The sequence below is a fragment of the Mixophyes fleayi genome, chromosome 10, assembly GCF_038048845.1.
Source record: "Mixophyes fleayi isolate aMixFle1 chromosome 10, aMixFle1.hap1, whole genome shotgun sequence".
NCBI lineage: Eukaryota > Metazoa > Chordata > Amphibia > Anura > Limnodynastidae > Mixophyes > Mixophyes fleayi.
Window position 1 is genome coordinate 79,648,874 of NC_134411.1, and position 21,813 is coordinate 79,670,686.

The window sequence follows — 21,813 nt, forward strand, 5'->3', positions numbered from 1 at the left end:
TGAGACTTGTTTTGTCTGCTTCCATGGTATACCAGTGGGGGGAACAAGGAACTGTGGGCTATCACATCCCAACTCAATGTGCCCAGGGGGACAACCAGTGTGCCAATGCAGAAATATCTGCCACAGCCACTGTGACAAAAGGAACTGAACAGTGGGGGATGAAATGTGACAAAACGAGGGGCTAACTTTAAACCGCTATTGATGTTCCTCCTTTCGCACAAAAGTATGGACTATGTTTGGAGTACTTTTTATTCCTTTTGCCCAAGTTTCGGGAGAGTTGGGTACAGGGTATGTTACAAAAATGTGAAGCCCACAGGGATCACGTCACACTTCAGATTCCACACACCTATTTAAACTGTAGGTCAATATTGTGTATACGTAAACATTGTTGGAGGTTGGCATGTCAATCATCAGTGATTGGGCTCCCGTTGGTGAGAACTATGTTCCTGTTATCTCCAGGCTTTGTGAAGCCAGCGGCAGGAGAGGGTCCAGGAGTGAGATGGGCGTCCATTAGTGCCTGTCACTCCCCTGGAAGATAATAGCTGTCAATCACGTAGCCAGGAGAGTTATCTCCCTCCCTGTACACAGAAGCCACAATATAGGCTTCTAGTCTAATAGTTGTAGATCATCACTTTTTCTGCTTGAACAAAACATGCTGCCCACAAGAATTTCACTGGTTCTGTAATAAAACATGTGAGTGATGAGGTTTCATTTCAGCAATGATAGAATTGATGCCAGTTTTGTACTTACAATAATTATATTCCCGCATATCATCAGGCTCTGTTTTTTTGTAAATGTTCCTACAAAATCCACAAGAGCCGGTCGGAAATTAGGAGGTCCAGTCAAGACTAAACACTGCGGCCTATATAGAGAAGATACATAGAGTAAGTCAGAGCTGTCATATACAGATCGGAGAATTTAAGAAAAAATATATATATATTAGAGAATCAGGACGCAAAAGTTGATTATTTTCTAGGATCTACATTCCAGTCTGAATCACATTTTGCTAACACTACACTATAACCTATAAGTGCGCCCGTTGCTTACAGAGAATGGAATGAGTTATTTTGTACGGTAAGTTAGTATTCACAAGAACATTTTGTAGCTTAATATGGGTCATGTACAGAATACAGTCCCACAATGATTCTTTTCTTGCGCATGTGCCTCTTGTCGACCTCCCGTCAGTGCGCCATCTTCTGCCCGCCACTGAGCCGAGGTGACACAAATGAGTAAATATACCCCCCGATCTGATATCTCTGCATACCAGTGATTCCCCTTCTAGTCCTCACCCACAAAAAAACGTTACCCCCCCCCCCCCCGTTCCCTTTATTTGGTCCCCAAGTCCTCATGCCTTGTTACTTTTTGTTTTGTACCACTTTAACCTTGTTATGTACCTCTGATGAGTCTGCTAGTACGAACAATGTGATCTGACATAGATTAAATAGAACCCCCTTTCTGAAGGAGTACAGGATGCACACCCCAAAACAGTCACCTGAAATTTTTGATGTGATCCTCCACTTGGTTGAGCCCCACGCAGTAAGACAGAGCCATGTTATAGGACCCCGCCTGCACGGAGGAACCCCAGTTTGCCTCTGCAAGTAAATAAATGCAAAATAATTCTCACTCTCAAATGCTATGTTAGAGGACGTGATGTACAGGCAAGAATCAGATCTATAAGGTTATAATACACAAATATCATCTATCCTGTAATATAAGGCTGTATATTATGTTACTGTAGCAGTGATATAATCACTTATAATCTGACAACTTCCATATAAAGAAGCAGTCACATAAGCTGATTATAAATACTGGTGATTATATTCCATAGAAGAGCAGGAGGAGTACATGGTTACGGGCACTAGATTTTCCAAAACAGATGTTTTCTTTACCGCTGGAAATATCTAACTCTAAATACTTATTCTCCTGGAATTCAGCTCCTTGTGCCCATAAATTACAGGGAAGGGTGACATCTTTAGACCGGGGGCAGATAGTTGACATTGGTCATTACACTTGAGCATGTCCTTACAATAAGATGCCATTATGGGTAGGACTACAGGATTGGCATCTCATGATAAGCCTTCTCCAGATTACTCATTAAGACCACCTGCTTGCAACGTTTGCAGAGATATCACTCTGCAACATCTTGTATGGGCCAGTAACACCCTGTAAGTAGCCGCACCCACACATACAGGCTATTGTTGATTACAGTAATCACAGCTACATAAAGCAATTATCGTCTAGTTTCCCAGCCACTGCCTATCAAGAAGCCTGGTATGTACACCACACAGTAGTACCTATTAACGGTACTGACTACCCCGACACAGAAGACAACAACATGAGGAGTCCCACTGAATAGTACACCGACCTGCAAAAAAAAATACTTACGGGAATGCAGATTACTTCACAAGTATTTCTTTCTGCAGGTCGGTGTACTATTCAGTGGGACTCCTCATGTTGTTGTCTTCTGTGTCGGTACCGTTAATAGGTACTACTGTGTGGTGTACATACCAGGCTTCTTGTACAGGATGTAGTGCCCACAGACACCTGAGTGGCAGATTGTGTGTGTGGTGTACGTACCTGGCTTCTTGTACAGGATGTAATGCCTACAGACACCTGAATGGCAGATAGTGTGTGTGGTGTACGTACCTGGCTTCTTGTACAGGATGTAATGCCTACAGACACCTGAGTGGCAGATAGTGTGTGTGGTGTACGTACCTGGCTTCTTGCACAGGATGTAATGCCCACAGACACCTGAATGGCAGATAGTGTGTGTGGTGTACGTACCTGGCTTCTTGCACAGGATGTAATGCCTACAGACACCTGAATGGCAGATTGTGTGTGTGGTGTACATACCAGGCTTCTTGTACAGGATGTAATGCCTACAGACACCTGAGTGGCAGATTGTGTGTGTGGTGTACGTACCTGGCTTCTTGTACAGGATGTAATGCCTACAGACACCTGAGTGGCAGATTGTGTGTGTGGTGTACATACCAGGCTTCTTGTACAGGATGTAATGCCCACAGACACCTGAATGGCAGATAGTGTGTGTGGTGTACGTACCTGGCTTCTTGTACAGGATGTAATGCCCACAGACACCTGAATGGCAGATAGTGTGTGTGGTGTACGTACCTGGCTTCTTGTACAGGATGTAATGCCCACAGACACCTGAATGGCAGATAGTGTGTGTGGTGTATGTACCTGGCTTCTTGTACAGGATGTAATGCCCACAGACACCTGAGTGGCAGATAGTGTGTGTGGTGTACGTACCTGGCTTCTTGTACAGGATGTAATGCCTACAGACACCTGAATGGCAGATAGTGTGTGTGGTGTACGTACCTGGCTTCTTGTACAGGATGTAATGCCTACAGACACCTGAATGGCAGATAGTGTGTGTGGTGTACGTACCTGGCTTCTTGTACAGGATGTAATGCCTACAGACACCTGAGTGGCAGATAGTGTGTGTGGTGTATGTACCTGGCTTCTTGTACAGGATGTAATGCCCACAGACACCTGAGTGGCAGATAGTGTGTGTGGTGTACGTACCTGGCTTCTTGTACAGGATGTAATGCCTACAGACACCTGAATGGCAGATAGTGTGTGTGGTGTACGTACCTGGCTTCTTGTACAGGATGTAATGCCTACAGACACCTGAATGGCAGATAGTGTGTGTGGTGTACGTACCTGGCTTCTTGTACAGGATGTAATGCCTACAGACACCTGAGTGGCAGATAGTGTGTGTGGTGTATGTACCTGGCTTCTTGTACAGGATGTAATGCCTACAGACACCTGAGTGGCAGATAGTGTGTGTGGTGTATGTACCTGGCTTCTTGCACAGGATGTAATGCCTACAGACACCTGAGTGGCAGATTGTGTGTGTGGTGTATGTACCTGGCTTCTTGTACAGGATGTAATGCCCACAGACACCTGAATGGCAGATAGTGTGTGTGGTGTACGTACCTGGCTTCTTGTACAGGATGTAATGCCTACAGACACCTGAGTGGCAGATTGTGTGTGTGGTGTACGTACCTGGCTTCTTGTACAGGATGTAATGCCTACAGACACCTGAGTGGCAGATTGTGTGTGTGGTGTATGTACCTGGCTTCTTGTACAGGATGTAATGCCTACAGACACCTGAGTGGCAGATTGTGTGTGTGGTGTACGTACCTGGCTTCTTGTACAGGATGTAATGCCTACAGACACCTGAGTGGCAGATTGTGTGTGTGGTGTACGTACCTGGCTTCTTGTACAGGATGTAATGCCTACAGACACCTGAGTGGCAGATTGTGTGTGTGGTGTACATACCAGGCTTCTTGTACAGGATGTAATGCCCACAGACACCTGAATGGCAGATAGTGTGTGTGGTGTACGTACCTGGCTTCTTGTACAGGATGTAATGCCCACAGACACCTGAGTGGCAGATTGTGTGTGTGGTGTACATACCAGGCTTCTTGTACAGGATGTAATGCCCACAGACACCTGAATGGCAGATAGTGTGTGTGGTGTACGTACCTGGCTTCTTGTACAGGATGTAATGCCCACAGACACCTGAATGGCAGATAGTGTGTGTGGTGTACGTACCTGGCTTCTTGTACAGGATGTAATGCCCACAGACACCTGAGTGGCAGATTGTGTGTGTGGTGTACGTACCTGGCTTCTTGTACAGGATGTAATGCCCACAGACACCTGAATGGCAGATAGTGTGTGTGGTGTACGTACCTGGCTTCTTGCACAGGATGTAATGCCTACAGACACCTGAGTGGCAGATAGTGTGTGTGGTGTACGTACCTGGCTTCTTGTACAGGATGTAATGCCTACAGACACCTGAATGGCAGATTGTGTGTGTGGTGTATGTACCTGGCTTCTTGCACAGGATGTAATGCCCACAGACACCTGAGTGGCAGATAGTGTGTGTGGTGTACGTACCTGGCTTCTTGTACAGGATGTAATGCCTACAGACACCTGAGTGGCAGATTGTGTGTGTGGTGTACGTACCTGGCTTCTTGTACAGGATGTAATGCCCACAGACACCTGAATGGCAGATAGTGTGTGTGGTGTACGTACCTGGCTTCTTGTACAGGATGTAATGCCCACAGACACCTGAATGGCAGATAGTGTGTGTGGTGTATGTACCTGGCTTCTTGCACAGGATGTAATGCCTACAGACACCTGAGTGGCAGATTGTGTGTGTGGTGTACGTACCTGGCTTCTTGTACAGGATGTAATGCCTACAGACACCTGAGTGGCAGATTGTGTGTGTGGTGTACGTACCTGGCTTCTTGTACAGGATGTAATGCCCACAGACACCTGAATGGCAGATTGTGTGTGTGGTGTACGTACCTGGCTTCTTGTACAGGATGTAATGCCCACAGACACCTGAGTGGCAGATTGTGTGTGTGGTGTACGTACCTGGCTTCTTGTACAGGATGTAATGCCCACAGACACCTGAATGGCAGATAGTGTGTGTGGTGTACGTACCAGGCTTCTTGTACAGGATGTAATGCCCACAGACACCTGAGTGGCAGATAGTGTGTGTGGTGTACGTACCTGGCTTCTTGCACAGGATGTAATGCCTACAGACACCTGAGTGGCAGATAGTGTGTGTGGTGTACGTACCAGGCTTCTTGTACAGGATGTAATGCCCACAGACACCTGAATGGCAGATAGTGTGTGTGGTGTACGTACCTGGCTTCTTGTACAGGATGTAATGCCTACAGACACCTGAGTGGCAGATAGTGTGTGTGGTGTACGTACCTGGCTTCTTGCACAGGATGTAATGCCTACAGACACCTGAATGGCAGATAGTGTGTGTGGTGTACGTACCTGGCTTCTTGCACAGGATGTAATGCCCACAGACACCTGAGTGGCAGATAGTGTGTGTGGTGTACGTACCTGGCTTCTTGTACAGGATGTAATGCCTACATACACCTGAGTGGCAGATTGTGTGTGTGGTGTATGTACCTGGCTTCTTGTACAGGATGTAATGCCTACAGACACCTGAGTGGCAGATAGTGTGTGTGGTGTATGTACCTGGCTTCTTGTACAGGATGTAATGCCCACAGACACCTGAGTGGCAGATAGTGTGTGTGGTGTACGTACCAGGCTTCTTGTACAGGATGTAATGCCCACAGACACCTGAGTGGCAGATTGTGTGTGTGGTGTACGTACCTGGCTTCTTGTACAGGACGTAGGCCAGCAAAAAGATGACAATACCGATGGCGATCAGAGCACATTCCCAGGCCAACAAGAACATGATGACAACAGACACTACTGCTCCAAACAGCGATGCCCATTTACTGTAATATTTAAATGAAGGTCTCCAGCCTGGTGGGGAAACAGCGTTAAACAAGTCAGCGCCAAGCTCAATTTTGTTAATATCAATTTCCTTGAGTTATTTTATAAACTCAGGGCTTCATTTAGAGTTCAGCTCAATTTTGCATAAACAGCATAAGGATTAGTAAAAATTTTTATTTATTTTTACTTTAAATACATAAGTCAACATGTTCTTAATGCATACTGTATATACAATGTGTTTTTATAGTCTATCTTACTTATATACACATGCTCTGTGCTAGCTAGTGGCACGCATGTGTGCTCTGTGCTAGCTAGTGGCACGCATGTGGGTACTGTGCTAGCTAGTGGCACACATGTGTGTACTGTGCTAGCTAGTGGCACACATGTGTGTACTGTGCTAGATAGTGGCACACATGTGTGTACTGTGCTAGCTAGTGGCACGCATGTGTGCTCTGTGTTAGCTAGTGGCACGCATGTGTGCACTGTGCTAGCTAGTGGCACGCATGTGTGCACTGTGCTAGCTAGTGGCACGCATGTGTGTACTGTGCTAGCTAGTGGCACACATGTGTGTACTGTGCTAGCTAGTGGCACACATGTGTGTACTGTGCTAGCTAGTGGCACACATGTGTGTACTGTGCTAGCTAGTGGCACACATGTGTGTACTGTGCTAGTTAGTGGCACACATGTGTGTACTGTGCTAGCTAGTGGCACACATGTGTGTACTGTGCTAGGTAGTGGCACACATGTGTGTACTGTGCTAGCTAGTGGCACACGTGTGTACTGTGCTAGATAGTGGCACACATGTGTGTACTTTTCCAAACAAAGACTATGCCGTAACAGTATTCACTATCAGTCGTCACTGACACCTGCCCTGTAGTTGGTGCAAATGATACGCCTGAAAACGCGCGCACTTAAGTGGAACCCAGAACTTGAATCGTAGGAACGCACTAGGCACGCCCTTGCTGTAAGTTACCTACGGTCATCCACCCCTCCCTCCCCCTTTCTGTCCTTCAAGTTGTGGGCAGTCGTAAGTGTCTTTTGCATTTTCAGATATGAATCGCTTGCAATTGTGTTCATTGGTATAAGGACTGTTTCTGAGCCTGTGCAGAGCTGTTTCATGCAAGATACGGCACGCAAACAGACTAAAGTACGCACATGAATTGGATGGGGTATGAATTTACGGTCGTGGTGTGAATGACAGGCAGCAGGACGAATGGAAAACAAAGAAACTGACTTGGCCGACTGCAAAGAAATGTTGACTGACCTTATTAATGACAAGTCTCCGATAGTCTAAAAAAAAAATCCCGATCAGCTTAACCCTAGGTTTAAGAATAGGGTCAGACTTAGGGTTAGGGATAGGGTTCCAATTGGAACCTATACCTAACCCTAAGTCTAACCCTATTCCTAACGCTAAGCCTAACTGTAAGAGTTAGGTGTGCTGAGAAGTGACATTGCCGCTTTAAAAATAGTGATATAGAGGTCGCTATTGAAAATGACGTAAAAACACGCTGCCGTTGTTAATGCTGATCGGGATTTTTTTTCAGACTATCAGAGACTTCTTGTGTCATTAATAAGGTCAGTCGGCATTTCTTTGCAGTCGCCCAAGTCAGTTTCTTTGTTTTTGGTTCGTGGTAGTCACTGTCGGTGTTATCTTATAAAGTGACTACCACCGCATGAATCGGACCCTAAGTGTATCTAGATGCAGCTGCGTACAAGATGCGCCAGTCATCATTATCAACTTGCATGCATCTTCCAACCCCCACCAGCTCATGTAAATAACCCTGCCTCAAGTGTAAAGCAATTACGTTGCCCAATTTTAGAAGCTGGGACGGTTCAACAGAATCATGTCGCTTACCTGGAGAATTAGTTATAGATGCATGGAAACAACTGAAATTAATCAGGGCGTACGAACAGAGGAAGAAATTAGAGATGATCGGAGCAATGGTGTTTAATTCACCTGCAGGAGACAGAAGCACTATATATAACAACGCATCCATAACTTTAATGCACATGAATTTCTTATTACATTTCCGTCAGTACAAGTTAACATTTTGTGATTCAAATTATTAAGAAAAACTACTTATATATTATACTTGCTATTAGCTTCAGGAATGCTAACTTTAATTGTTGATTTATCCCATCAATGTGCTGCTGGATTTTCCTGCCTTTTACTAGTGCCCATGACAGAGGGGCAGATTGAGCAGATATTCTAGTAGTGTAAAAAGACGTGGCTCGGAGGTTATACTGTAGTCACATCTTTACTGGGCTCTGCAGACACAGCTCCAGAATCTATCCCACCTGTGCCCAGATCATCATCGCTGCTCAAACAGACCGATATATACTTAGAATGTCTGCCTCACTCAAACAGGCATAAAATAACTTTATACTTTATTGCCAAAAATACGTACAATATTTTTTTTAAATGTTTACAAATAAAAATCTTATTGTTTTAAAATTGTTATATATATATATATATATTGTGTTCTTTATTTTCTTCAATACCTGGACTGTTTTATTTATGTCCTTATCCTTGGATTCTGTTTTTTCATCATTGCTCCTTTTGCAACCTCAAAACTCCACAATATTTTACAAGCAGTCCTGCATTAAACTGTTTTACTCTTCATTAACTACTGACTCCTGTTGCCACCACTGCAGTCACCCTTAACAAAAATATAGGCTGCCTTTACTTCCAACTCAAGGACTTTAAATACGTTATTACTGTTCTTGAACCATTGAGTGGCTTTATCCTAACTCCTTATCTCACAGCGCCATCTGCTGGACACAAGCCTGAAGTTTACATTTACTAGTCTATCTGAGAACTTTTAACACTTTAGAGGAAAGAAATGTAAGGTGTAAACAGATCTGAGACACAAGACTACCAGGCCTGTTTTTTTGCTTTCACAAAATTGCCGCTTTAAATTCAGATTAATCAAAGTCGCGATGACAGTAAACTGTAGTGCCACACAGCTCTTCATTCAAAATCACTTGCGGTCAGCATACTGCTCTATCGGTGATCTGTACAGTCAGTTTAAAGGTAGGTCTATTAATATTTACATCCATTTTTAACACTTTTGTTTTTTATTTGTAGGTCAAGTGGGTGTCGTAATTGTGGTAATCGTATTAACGATTACCACTGATTACTTCTAGGTGTCCATATCTATTTATTCCCTACTACCTTATTGCATTGGTAGTAATACTAGGCAATTCATCTGTTGTGCATACAGTTTGCCTTATATACATAACACATACCTGCCTACTCTCCCGGAATTCCTGGGAGGCTCCCGAACTTCGGGGAGTCCTCACAAGAGTAGGCAAAACTTCTGAAATTTGGTGAAATTAACGGCAGTGAATGGAGGGGGTGGCGCCTAATCGTGCCATTAAGCTCCGCCCCCTCCTTTCAATGCCGTGCATTTTGGCTTTTTCTAGTGGGGGCAGGGCTATGGTTACCACGCCCTCCTCCTGCCCCATGTCACATGACTTCTCCCCCGGATCTCCCAGGGGAGAAATCTCAAAAGTGGGTATGTATGACATAACATTTGGAGTGCTGGATCAATATCCTTTGTTTCTTTGCATTCAGGACGGGTGCCTAGAATGGTGCTACCATCTGATGTGGTCCCCTGAGCACAGACATGCCCCCTGCGACAACGCAGACACACCCCATGATGCCATAGACACGCCCCCGTGATTACTCAGACACGCCCTCATGATGCCATAGACACGCCCCCTTTAGTCGGCGGTCCCGCTTTGAAATCCTTCAGCGTCGGGAGGTATGATAAAATGAGTGACAAGGATGGTGATGACCCTTTTAAAAAGTCAAGTGGAGCTGCGTTTTCAAAGGACAGGAACATAAATATTGGCGGGGGTGGGTGAAGGAAGCCTGATTTTAAATAGAGGATGAGTTTATATCTAACACATATTAGTCTGGCGTTAAAGGCGAGGCAGGGGCGGACCTAGACTTTATCTTTAGGGGGGGTGATTTAGCATAGTCACACCCCCTTCAGTCTGATTGGCTGGTCCAGGTTAAACCCCCCCCCTCCAAATCATGATTGGCCCGCTCCCTTTTGATCGGCGGCTTAGCCATTTAAAAGGTCGCCCCTCCGCCCTGTATCCACCACTGAGACGAGGGGGCACAATGAGCGGATTAGCCTAGGCCCTGTCAGTATTAAAGAAAAAGTATCTGCATGTTGCAAGCTTTGGCAAAAAAAAAAATCACATGATATCTTCATGACAGATCAGATCTCTTCCCCCAGGTTTGGACCTCATGGATTTTCAGAGAAGGTGATAACTGTCCCTCCTTATTTAAAAATATGTCATCTTTTTGTTTTCCCTCACAATGCCTACTCCAAGCTCCTCTTAACTACCTAACCCACTTTATTTTCCATTCCTGTAAAGACACTTTCCCAGTTTCTTCCCTTCTCCTTCCCACCCCAACACCCGTCTTTGTTACTTAAAGCACCTGTATTAGATGTTGTCATCTGTTATCAGTTGAACCTTGCAAACATATTTCTTGACGAACATACATTGATGTTACTTAAATAACCTGGAGCATGTCAGCCTACCTGTTATTTGCATGCACTATTTGCATTTAGCATTTGAAAACAAAAAGCTAAATATATCCACTGTGGCTGTGCTTTAGGGGGTGTAATAAATATACTTTAATATAGTGTTAATAATGTTTGCAGAGCCCTCTTCACAGAAGTTTCCCTGTCCAACAGAGCTTACATTCGTTTTTAATGCCTGGGATACAGGAAAGAAGAGTGTCTTATACAACATCACAAGGAGCAGACATTAGTATACAAGTAGAAATACGAACTATAAAACGGTGAAAAATTAAAAAGCTAATGACAAACCAATGAGGATAAATGCAGATGCGATAAGGAAGGTGAGAAGGTAGCCCCGAATCGGCTCATTGTTTTTGCCATAGCCTTTCCCAAAGAAGCCAATCAGTGGATAGAGGTTGTCTTTACAGAGGCACTGTGCAGAGGGAGAAATAGATGATCATTAAAGAAATTAAAATCATAAATTGCCGTTAATGAATACAGACATTGATGTTATTGCTTCGTTCTTTGTGATTTTCTATCTGCAGCTCTCGGACTTCTGGATAAAATGAATATGTTTATTTCTCCTTGGGCAATGGGGGACAACATATCTGTGTGGAGTTTATATGTTCTCCCCATGTTTGCGTGGGTTTCCTCCGGGTGCTCCGGTTTCCTTCCACACTCCAAAAACATACTAGTAGGTTAATTGTCTGCTATCAAATTGACCCTAGACTGTCTCTGTATGTGTGTATAAGGGAATTTAGACTGTAAGCCCCAATGGGGCAAGGACTGATGTGAGTGAGTTCTCTGTACAGCCCTGTGGAATCAGTGGCGCTATATATATAAATAAATAAATGATGATAATGTGATTTGCCATCTTGGATATACATTCTACATACAGTAGACTATAAAAGGTAAAATTAACACAATGAAAAGGGCCGTTTGTAAATCCTGTGTGACTCACGTGAGCTTCTGGGTGCCTGTTGTCCACAACTGCCCTAATGCTTATGAAACAATCTACTTACTAGATATAGTCTGCCCGGTCTACCATTAGGACTTGACAATGACATTAAGAATAATCACCAGACAAGGCTAGTGTGTCAGATTGCAGATGTAGCCCATATTGGCAAGAGTCAAACTTATAATCCAACTTTTTACAGCACAATATTTGTAGTCACATTGAAAATAGACATATAGGGTCTGAGTCATTAAGAAGACCAAAGCAAATAAAAAAAAAAAAGGTGTAAGTTTGCTACTGGACAAGACCATGTTACAATGCAAGGGGTGCAAATTAGTTTATTATTTTGCACATAAGATCAATACTGGCTGTTTTTCCATCTAGCACACAAATACTTGATAGCTTTATTTTTACACTGAAATTTAAAGTTGATCTAGGACATGCTCTACCCCAACTATAAATCTGTCCCCACATTTAAAATTTACCTCCCCCTCCAATGTAACATGGTTTTGCCCAGGTGCACAGTTACTCCTTTCTTTATGCTTTACTCTCCTTAATGACTCAGGCCCATAATCATGTGCAGGCTTATACACTGTCATTACATACTGTACCTGAAATACTTTGGGTGCAGAGACCAGGCAGGCCAAAGCAGATGACAAAGTGGCACCAAAAATCCCGGCGGTGACCAGAGGAGCGAACCCTGATACCATGCTCATAGCCTGCAGAGTACATAGATATTTACATCTTTTTTGCACATCTAGGGTTGTATTTGTCAAGTTATACAAATGTCTAGATGTGCAGGGATGCCACATAACATTATTACAACTATATCCCATACTTGCCAACTCTCTCGGAATGTCCGGGAGACTCCCGAAATTCGGGTCGGTCTCACGGACTCCCGGGAGAGCTGGCAAGTCTCCCGTATCCCACTACTGGCTTCCAAAAATGACGCGATTCGCGGTGAATCGCGTCATTCTGGCCCCACCCCCTCGACAAACCAGCATTTCCGTCGCAGGGGCGGGACCAAAATTATGCATTTGGCCACGCATCCAGTGATGCCCATCTTCCGAAATAACTTTGCAAAAGTAGGCAAGTATGCTATACCCTAAAGGGACTCTTATTCTCTTTTATGATAATCTACTTTTCCTTATTTAATAACTTGTCTTTTACATGTTTACAGTAATGCTAATAAGGAATCAATGTTATCTAACATAAAAAGTGATTTCTAGTCTCTGTATTTACCTTCACTATGCTATATATATATATATATATATATATATATATATATATATATATATATATGTATATATATATATGTATATATATATATATATATATATATATATATATATATATGATCTATAGCACATGTTTGTGAGTAGTTGCTGTAATTTAATTTTCAGAAAATCTTGGTGACTTTGTATGTAGATACACTTCTTATATCCAAATAAAAATGCAATTTACTAATTTATTTAAAAATAAAATGTGTCTCCATGACTGTATTAAAAAAAGCTCGTAACTATCTTGGCAAAGGGCACATTGCGTAAAAAAGTGCCAAATTGCATGCTGAATCTTACTATTCAAAGCATTGCAGACATTAGGGGTGCTGCCAAAATATTGGATAATTTAAAAACATAATAAAAAATACGCATTTTTAATTTAACAATAAAGGCAGTTTCGTGTATAATCCAAATTGCTGAACATGAACATTGCTCTTCTGTTGTCTGAGACTAAATGTGACACAGAGGTGGAACTATCATTGGTGCAGAAGGTGCCATGCACCGGGGCCCATGGAGATACTGGGGCCCACATCATGGCAGATGCAGAGGGTTGGGGGCCCCGGTTCCCTCCTTCCCGCCTACCTGCAGCGGGGCCCACAGCTCACTAGTTCCACCTCTGGTGTGAAATATTGTCGCTCTCATTTATACAAACCACCAGGGCCGGATTAACCATAGGGCTAACTGGGCTACAGCCCAGGGGCCTATGGCATCCAGGGGGCCCTGGAAAGGGCTCAGCAGCAGTATTGATCGGGCGGGGGCGCGATAAGTGCTGCTGAGCACTTTCACTGCGGTCCTTCTCCGGCGCGCTGTAGTCTCCTTACTGAGTAGATCTTATGGGTCTCACTCTCACGACATCTCCTCAGTAAAGAGCGTACAGCGCGCCGGAGAAGGAGGTAAGTGCCGGGGGGGAGGCACTGGCAGCTCGGATCACGGGGGGGGGGGAGCCCTCACGGGGGAATGGAGGGGCCCTTAGCCCAGGGGCCTCCATTCCCTTAATCCAGCCCTGCAAACCACCGAACATTTGTGTTACAGCTGCGTATATGTAGGAGAGCAAATACTGTATCTTTAGTCATTATAATATCTATCAACATTTGTAGATTTATCAGCAATGTAGAAAACACTAATTGAGACTTTAGCAGCATTATATTATTAAACTTGCTACATTTTGTATCTATAACCTTCAACATTACGCAGTTGCCTCATTACTGGAATACAGCTGGATATGGTCAATGGTGACAGATACACATTGAAGGGACTGTAACCTCAAACATTTTCTTAGCTTACGTTCTCCTCGTACGGGGTAATGTTTATACTGGGTGTAGGTTTATGTCTCTCTGTGCAGCCTATGAGCAAACTCAGTAATAATTTGTCATATTTTTGGTCCTTTGCAGACCTGGCTCCCAAAAAGTCACACATCTCCATTGCTGCTAGCATACCACCCAACATTACAGTTCTTAAAGTCAGGACGGAAAGTGTGCCACCAGGGGGTGTCTCTGAAAAAGGGGTGTGGTCAAGTTGTGATGGGGGCGGGATCTTGTCACGATGGGTCATGTCACGCCCCCCCGGGGTGTTCCTAACTTTTCTAATGCACTAGGCAGCCCCCAATGTCTTTCCTGTTCCCTAAGAATCACCCACAGTGCGGCGTGCACCAGTAGTAGGTGGGTGTAACAACCCGGTGAGCGTGGCCTACCATCAAACATTCCCGGGGGTTGGTATAAAAGTGTTGACTGTTGGAAGAGCGCCACAATCTGTCCCAAAATCTATTATGAGAGTATTATGACACCTCAATAAGACTGGCAGGGGGCTTTGGGAGGATATACAGGGGTAGATTTACTAAAGCTTCCTAAAAAGTAAAGTGGAGGTGGTGCCCATAGCAACCAATCAGATTCTACCTATCATTTATCTAGTACATTCTAGCAAATGATAGCTAGAATCTGATTGGTTGCTATGGGCAACACCTCCATTTTTCTTTTTAGAAGCTTTAGTACAGGCCTGGCCAACCTGTGGCTCTCCAGATGCAGTGAAACTACAAGTCTCAGCATACTGTGCCAGCTATTAGCAAAGCATGCTGGGATTTGTAGTCTCACAACACCTGGAGAGCCACAGGTTGGCCAGGCCTGCTTTAGTACATATAACTCACAGTGTTAATAGGGAAGAGAAAGTAAACAATGGCTCATTTGGTTAATGGTGAGCTCTGCAGCCGACTAACTAGCACTGAACCTAGGTAAAGTCCTTCTCACATTGAATTATGTTGCGCATCAGTGGGCCCATAAGAAAACCAGGTCTGAACATATTATATTTTATTAGGTATTACTATGTAAATAGCCAGCAATAGGTATACACCTGGTAATAATTGCTCAGCCCGTATTTACAGTTGTGTTGAAGGACACAGTCAGAGAAGTTCCACCCATACCCACACGCCAGTCCAACACAGTTTGAGCCTCCTTCAAAAATGGTGTCATTCAAACTTCCAGAGGCGTCTCGAACCACACAAGAGCCTGCAGGAAAAGAAAAGCTTGTCATGATACTTTGGCCATTGGGGGGCGCTGTTCTAATGCAGTCTATAGACAAGTAAACTCTATGGCAGTTCTCACGCATAGCAAGATATAAGGTTCTCTGTCCAGAAAATCTTATAACTATATGTTTTACTGAATATATTTACGTATACAATAAAGAGAAATGTATTTTAGTTATTTACTAGATATATTATTCCTTTAAAATCGCTCAATATTATTATTACAGATGTGAACTTGTTGGGTAACCACTATTATATACCCACAAAATGTACCCTTAAACGGATATATACAGACAGAACTTCTATTTGGGTATATACGTCATATTATCACTTGTGCGGGACCTGTTTTATTACTGTATTGTTCTACCCTCAGAATTCTGATAAAACAGAGGATCATTACTCAGAGAACCCACGGGACACAATAGATTTATGTAAGCCTTTTACATCATTTTACATGAAGATTTGACCGCATACAATCTTGGCAAGCACGGATTGTATTTCTATGTGAGATTTATGTGAATATTTATGCTTTTTATTGTATATATCTGCACAGTGACGTATGCCAGGATATACATGACTTTAGAAATCAGCTGTAATTCACTTTACATGATTGATTTATTAACATTTCCATACCAATAGTGGCAGATATAACCAAGTAAGAGACGGTTGTCCAGAAAATAGACATCAAAGTGCCTTTAGGAATAGCCACTGCTGGGTCCTGTGTGAGGGGATAAAAGACTATTAGTCACCGATCCATCATCATCCATACCTTGATAATAAGGTGGGTGTACACATAACTTCTAGAACACTAGAGGGCTTCCTATAAGAATGATGCTAATAGAACATAGGTGCTGTAACCCATAGCAACCAGATATTCATTTTCAATAGTCTGACTACACTAGAATGAAAATAGCTGATATCTGGTTGGTTGCGAGAGATCGACAGGTTCATATCATTGTATCATGTTATTAAGGGACCAGATAATATAGTTGTATAAAATGCTTATTTAAATCCCCACTTCCTAAAATGTCCCTTGCCCTCTATTACCTAGCTGTGCAGTGTTTCTTCACTAACAGTCTGGCCCATCTTCAGCTTATAGCTATGCAGGTAATAGTTCTTACAGAGTCATTTTCTTGGTGTATTGCCTATGTATAGGCCACAGGGGGCAGCAGGGAGCAAATAATCAGCACTGAGGGACTCTTATCATTGAGTCCTGCAGTAATAATAGCATTGCTCACTTTCCTGGGTGACTGTTGTTGCATTGCAAATACTGTCAGCTGACCAATGTGCCAACGATGGGACAGCCAGCCAAAGTCAAAAGGGATTAATTTCTTGGAATCAGTCTAAATATTTTCTACAACACTAGCATAGGTTTATGTCAGGAGTAACAAGTGAGTATACTTGCACAGCACGATAGCATAGAGAAAGAGTAGGGATGGTGTAGAGATGACAGTATTAGTAGCAACAGCAAAAATACCCTATTTGTAGACAATATAATACTGTGATAAAGTGTCATACACATAAAAGGGAACCGATAGAGATATCAATCAAGTAATGTGAATAGACTGCTGGGATTTTATGTAATATAACAGCCACATTAATGAATTATGTACTATCAGTGGGAGGGGTCAAAACACAATCAGCCAATCAGTAGCAGGTAGTTAATTTTGGTCATTGTAATCATCATCAGTGAGTATATTTGCACCATCCTTCCAGCATCCACGAGAGATAAATCTGACAGGTGTATATGCATCTACAGCCACTTTAGTTGCATTTACTAGACCACACCCTTACAGTACTCCGCTCCCCCGCCCCTCCCCACCTCTCCTAGGGCTAGACTTACTATACGGCGGGTTTGAAAAAGTGGAGATATTGCCTATAGCAACCAATCAGATTCTAGCTGTCATTTCGTAGAATGTACTAAATAAATGATAACTAGAATCTGATTGGATGCTATAGGCAACATCTCCACTTTTTCAAACCCGCAGTTTAGTAAATAATACACCCTAGTGTATGGCGTCATAAGTGTAAGAAGTTTCTGAATCTGCATATGAATCCAAGTATACACATTTTTGGTGTGCATGAGCATTACAGACATGTGTATTTTACGCAAAACAAAACAGATCTTGTTAAGCATGAGAAGGGAGTGAGAGGGAGGACATTTAAAAAATATTTCAATTATATGTTTACTGGTCTTCTAAAACAGACCCTAATTGGTTTGGCCTAATCAAAGTCTTTGTACCTTTAGATCTCCTGATATGTTGGCTCCAGCCAGAATCCCAGTGGCTGATGGGAAAAAGATTGAGAACATTCCAAAGAAGCTGCCATCTTGTCCTCTCCAATTAGGCACAAAATTCTCAGCAAAGATGTCAGCTGGAGAGAAAGTAAAGTCAATATAAATGGTAATTCATACCCCTGGGAAATAACATAGCAACATTGGATAGTATTTTTAATTGTTTCCCACACAAGCACCAAATTCAAGCTTCAAACTCCAACACAGAAATGTTTGATAAAAATGACTATAACATGTAGCCATTAAAGCAGACAAGGCTAAATGTTATAGTTTATTTTAATATCTTATAACTGCAAGCTTCGAGTTAACAGCCTTGCATTGATAAGATATACACCCTGGTGGTCAGACCGAAAACAAATTTCAATATTTTTAAGACTACTTTGACCAAATGTTCGAGGTTGATGAAATGGGGCAGTTTGATTAAATTGTGAACTTGCTTGAATAGTTCAAGCGTCTCTACCTCAGACACCCCAATAGGAAGGTGGCTCATATCATGCCAAAACAGGGTCACTCCATTGGGAATTCGTAGATCAATGACAGAATTCTGCTCGGTATTCTTTGATGGTATTATCACCGTCGCAAACATCCGAGAGTCACCTCAGCTGTGGTGAAGAGATCTGGATCTTCATAATATAGGCCCAAAACAAAAAAGGCATTGAGTGACGGTAAGGCCGGATTCTGAGAATCCACATTGAAAGTTCCAACTTGTTGGTCTCCCTTTAAAAGGAAAATTACAATTCCCACACATTTTTCTTCTGTGCCTGAATGTGACTGTGATCATTATTGTGGTGTTAGCACAAAGTACAGTTTGCATCTGTCTCTGAGAGTTTTACAAGTCTTCCAGACTCCAGAAAATCTACTGGGCAAATCCAGCTTTGTCTCCTGGCTAATAGAGGAAACTGAAGATGCCAACTTGATGCGCTGCCAGCCTGATGAGATGCCAGCCTGATGAGATGCCAGCCTGGTGAGATGCCAGCCTGGTGAGATGCCAACCTGATGACATGCCAACCTGATGACATGCCAGCCTGATGAGCTGCCAACCTCACTTGGGAAGAGAATCTGGTCTAGAGGTTCTGTCCTATTTGAGAGAGGGTTTGGATCAGGTCATCAAGAATCTTGACCGGGTTAGGTTCCTTAGTGCATGGCTATAGATTGTTTTTTGTCATAGAACTCACCGGAACGGAGTTCCAGCACCTTTATTCAACGGATTTTCCAGGTTTTAAAAGTAACTTTTGAACATTTGATGTTTGGTACACGTGGACCTGAATCGCCCTGTCAGGTGTAGCAGGTCGGCGGCAAAATCATTAAAACAGTGCATGCGGGCTGCTTGTGTGTCGAGTCCGATGCATACGTACATCGTCTGGTTGTGATGGCACTGCTCAGCTTGTTGGGCTGGTCAGCTTGTGATTGGTCGTGTGGCAGCGTGGGTTGTGAGTGCTTACTGCGGGCAGCTTCATTACGCAACTGATGGTGTGGGTGTGTGTACAGTGATTGACTACGTGATGAGGTCCGGAACCTTTTTTCTTACAAGAAAAGCACTGGTATTGTCTAATATTCCCATTAGGTCAGCAGCAGTAGTCCGCTAGAAGTCAGGCTAGCAGCCCCTTTTGATAGATCTCAAAGTCAAAAGAATCAAAAGAAAGCAAAAGTCTATACTGGGTATCACAGAGCAGCAACACACTCAGGTCAGGTGTCTATAACAGACACCTAAGTGACTTATGTAGGTAATTGATATCTGCATGACGCGAGGATGTGCTGATGTGACCGGATACATGCAATCACATCTGTGCATTCACCAAGAGGAGCAGACATATTGCTGTGCAAACCTAAATAAATGGAAACCAGGTGAGAGCACTCACAATTAAATCGATTTCTCACAGGCCACCTAGAGCAGAATGTTCTGTGTCCCCTACTGGTCTCCGAGAAATGGATATTAATGGTAAGTAAAAATCTAGTTTCCTCTTTTAGCAATTTACTTGGGTAGACAGCAGACTGACAGTGGTGAGGTCCCACAGATTCCTGTTATAGAGGGAAATAATAGCTCCAGAGGAACCGCTGCCAGCAGAACTTTCCTCACAAAGGTCTCCTCTGCAGAACACCAGATGTGCACCTTGAGTTCAGAATAGATAATGGACAAGGTTGCAGGAGTAATGCAGATATCCAGTCTATAAAAACAAGTTTTAAGATTTACTTGGTAGAGGAGTCACAGGAGTTAAGGATTGCATACAGGAGCACAAGTTAAGGATTGCATACAGGATCACAAGTTAAGGATTGCATACAGGAGCACAAGTTAAGGATTGCATACAGGAGCACAAGTTAAGGATTGCATACAGGAGCACAAGGACTTGAGACATTTTGTAATCACAGGCGATTAGGGATTGCATACAGGAACACACTGGTAATATGCTGAGCATGAAACAAGACTAGAGTCATTACAGCAAGTAATCAGGCTGACCAATAGCAGGACTGAAGACACAATGCAGTCACAGGGTTGCATTCGGGTACACACTGGTAATACTTGCAAACACCCTGAGCACAAAATATAACAATCGAAGCTCAGGGATAATGGAAGTCCATAATATCAGAAGATTAGCTGCGGTTCAGGTATCTGTAATATCAGTCATAGGGTGTAGCAGGAGGGCTCAGAGATTGCAATGACCTAGCCAAGCTGCAATGCAACATGCCCCATGTTAAAGGGCAGTAATCAAGACTCAACAGCAGCTGGAGAGTGATGAAAATGAGGAACACCTACTGAGCATGCCCTGGGACTCTGGAAGGTGACATCTTCACAAGTGGCTGTGAGACTCTGTCAGGTCCAGGCTTCTCAGGGTGCAAATCAAATCATGAAAGCAAATTGAATTGTGGTAGCAGGTTGCCATTTCTTTACTAAAAAGGTATGGTCCATCCTCCTTATTACCCTATAAACCACAAGGTACTGGAGCTCAACGTCCAAGATGCGGGAATCCACAACATGTGAGAGGTATGTGTACTTGACACCTGTGATGGATATAGGGCAGCCAATCAATTCACATAAAAAGAGAAAAGTTCTCAGACTTCATGATGGTCAACTGATTGGTCTGTAAGAGTATAGAACAGCATTTCCTCTTCAAGGATTGCTTCTGAGCAGGGACACCACAAAGGTCAATCATAAGGCTGGGAACTGGTACAAAAGCTGGTGCAATAGCTGGTGTAGGAACTGGTACAGGAATCGGGCACAAATTTACAAGTCACAGTGTCTACGAATGTCTTGGCGTTGTGCAGCATAGGGTTGTCAGTCTCAACAAGGGACACTGCCCAAAGTAATGCTTCCCCTTGAAATCTCTGCAACAGTGAGGCCACTTAGTTCTTTTTGTTTGCATAAAAAGTTGGTGCAGAACGATACTGTTCAAAAGACTGCTGCAATAATGAAAGTAACTGTGCCTCCACTGAAAAGTGGTAGAGACTCTGAAGCAGAAATTGCAGATGACTTGGGACCCTCTAGCAGTTGCCTCAGAAGCCTCTGGTGGCAAAGTCGTCTTGGACAAGGCTCAGAAGCCTCTGATGTCAAGGTTGTCTCAGGCAAGGCACTTGTTCTGGGAAACTTGGACCGAACAGCTGTCTTGGACACCTCGAACAGAGCAGTTGTCACAGAGGTTTTGAGCAAAGTAGTTGTCTTAGAGACCTCAGGGAACAAAGCTATAATTTCTGGAACCTCAGAACATGAGGCTGGAACCTCTGGGATCTCAGAACATGATGTCATCTCTGGGATCTTGGAACATCCCATCATCTTTGGGACCTCAGAACAGACTGTCATCTCTGCGACCTCGGACAAGACAGTGACAGGATCATCTGGCAGCAACTGTAACCTTGGGCAAGGCAGCGGCTGGAAACTTGGGCAAGACAGTCATCTTGGAGACCTTGGACAGGGTGGGCAACGAAAAAACAACTGTTGGTCGGAG

General features: G+C 43.4%; 1 protein-coding gene across 1 annotated transcript in view; it reads right to left on the reverse strand.

The window, feature by feature from the left end:
• The window catches only part of SLC12A3 (solute carrier family 12 member 3), a 65,776-nt gene that overhangs the window by 29,780 nt on the left and 14,183 nt on the right, over nucleotides 1-21,813 (reverse strand). Inside the window, exons 8-16 of the mRNA XM_075188973.1 lie at nucleotides 17,825-17,955; nucleotides 16,216-16,300; nucleotides 15,411-15,565; nucleotides 12,399-12,506; nucleotides 11,142-11,265; nucleotides 8,147-8,248; nucleotides 6,166-6,321; nucleotides 1,493-1,592; nucleotides 751-862 (exon numbers count right to left, since the gene is read on the reverse strand). Coding sequence (XP_075045074.1) covers nucleotides 751-862; nucleotides 1,493-1,592; nucleotides 6,166-6,321; nucleotides 8,147-8,248; nucleotides 11,142-11,265; nucleotides 12,399-12,506; nucleotides 15,411-15,565; nucleotides 16,216-16,300; nucleotides 17,825-17,955 — 1,073 coding nt within the window. The remainder of the gene's footprint in view (nucleotides 1-750; nucleotides 863-1,492; nucleotides 1,593-6,165; nucleotides 6,322-8,146; nucleotides 8,249-11,141; nucleotides 11,266-12,398; nucleotides 12,507-15,410; nucleotides 15,566-16,215; nucleotides 16,301-17,824; nucleotides 17,956-21,813) is intronic.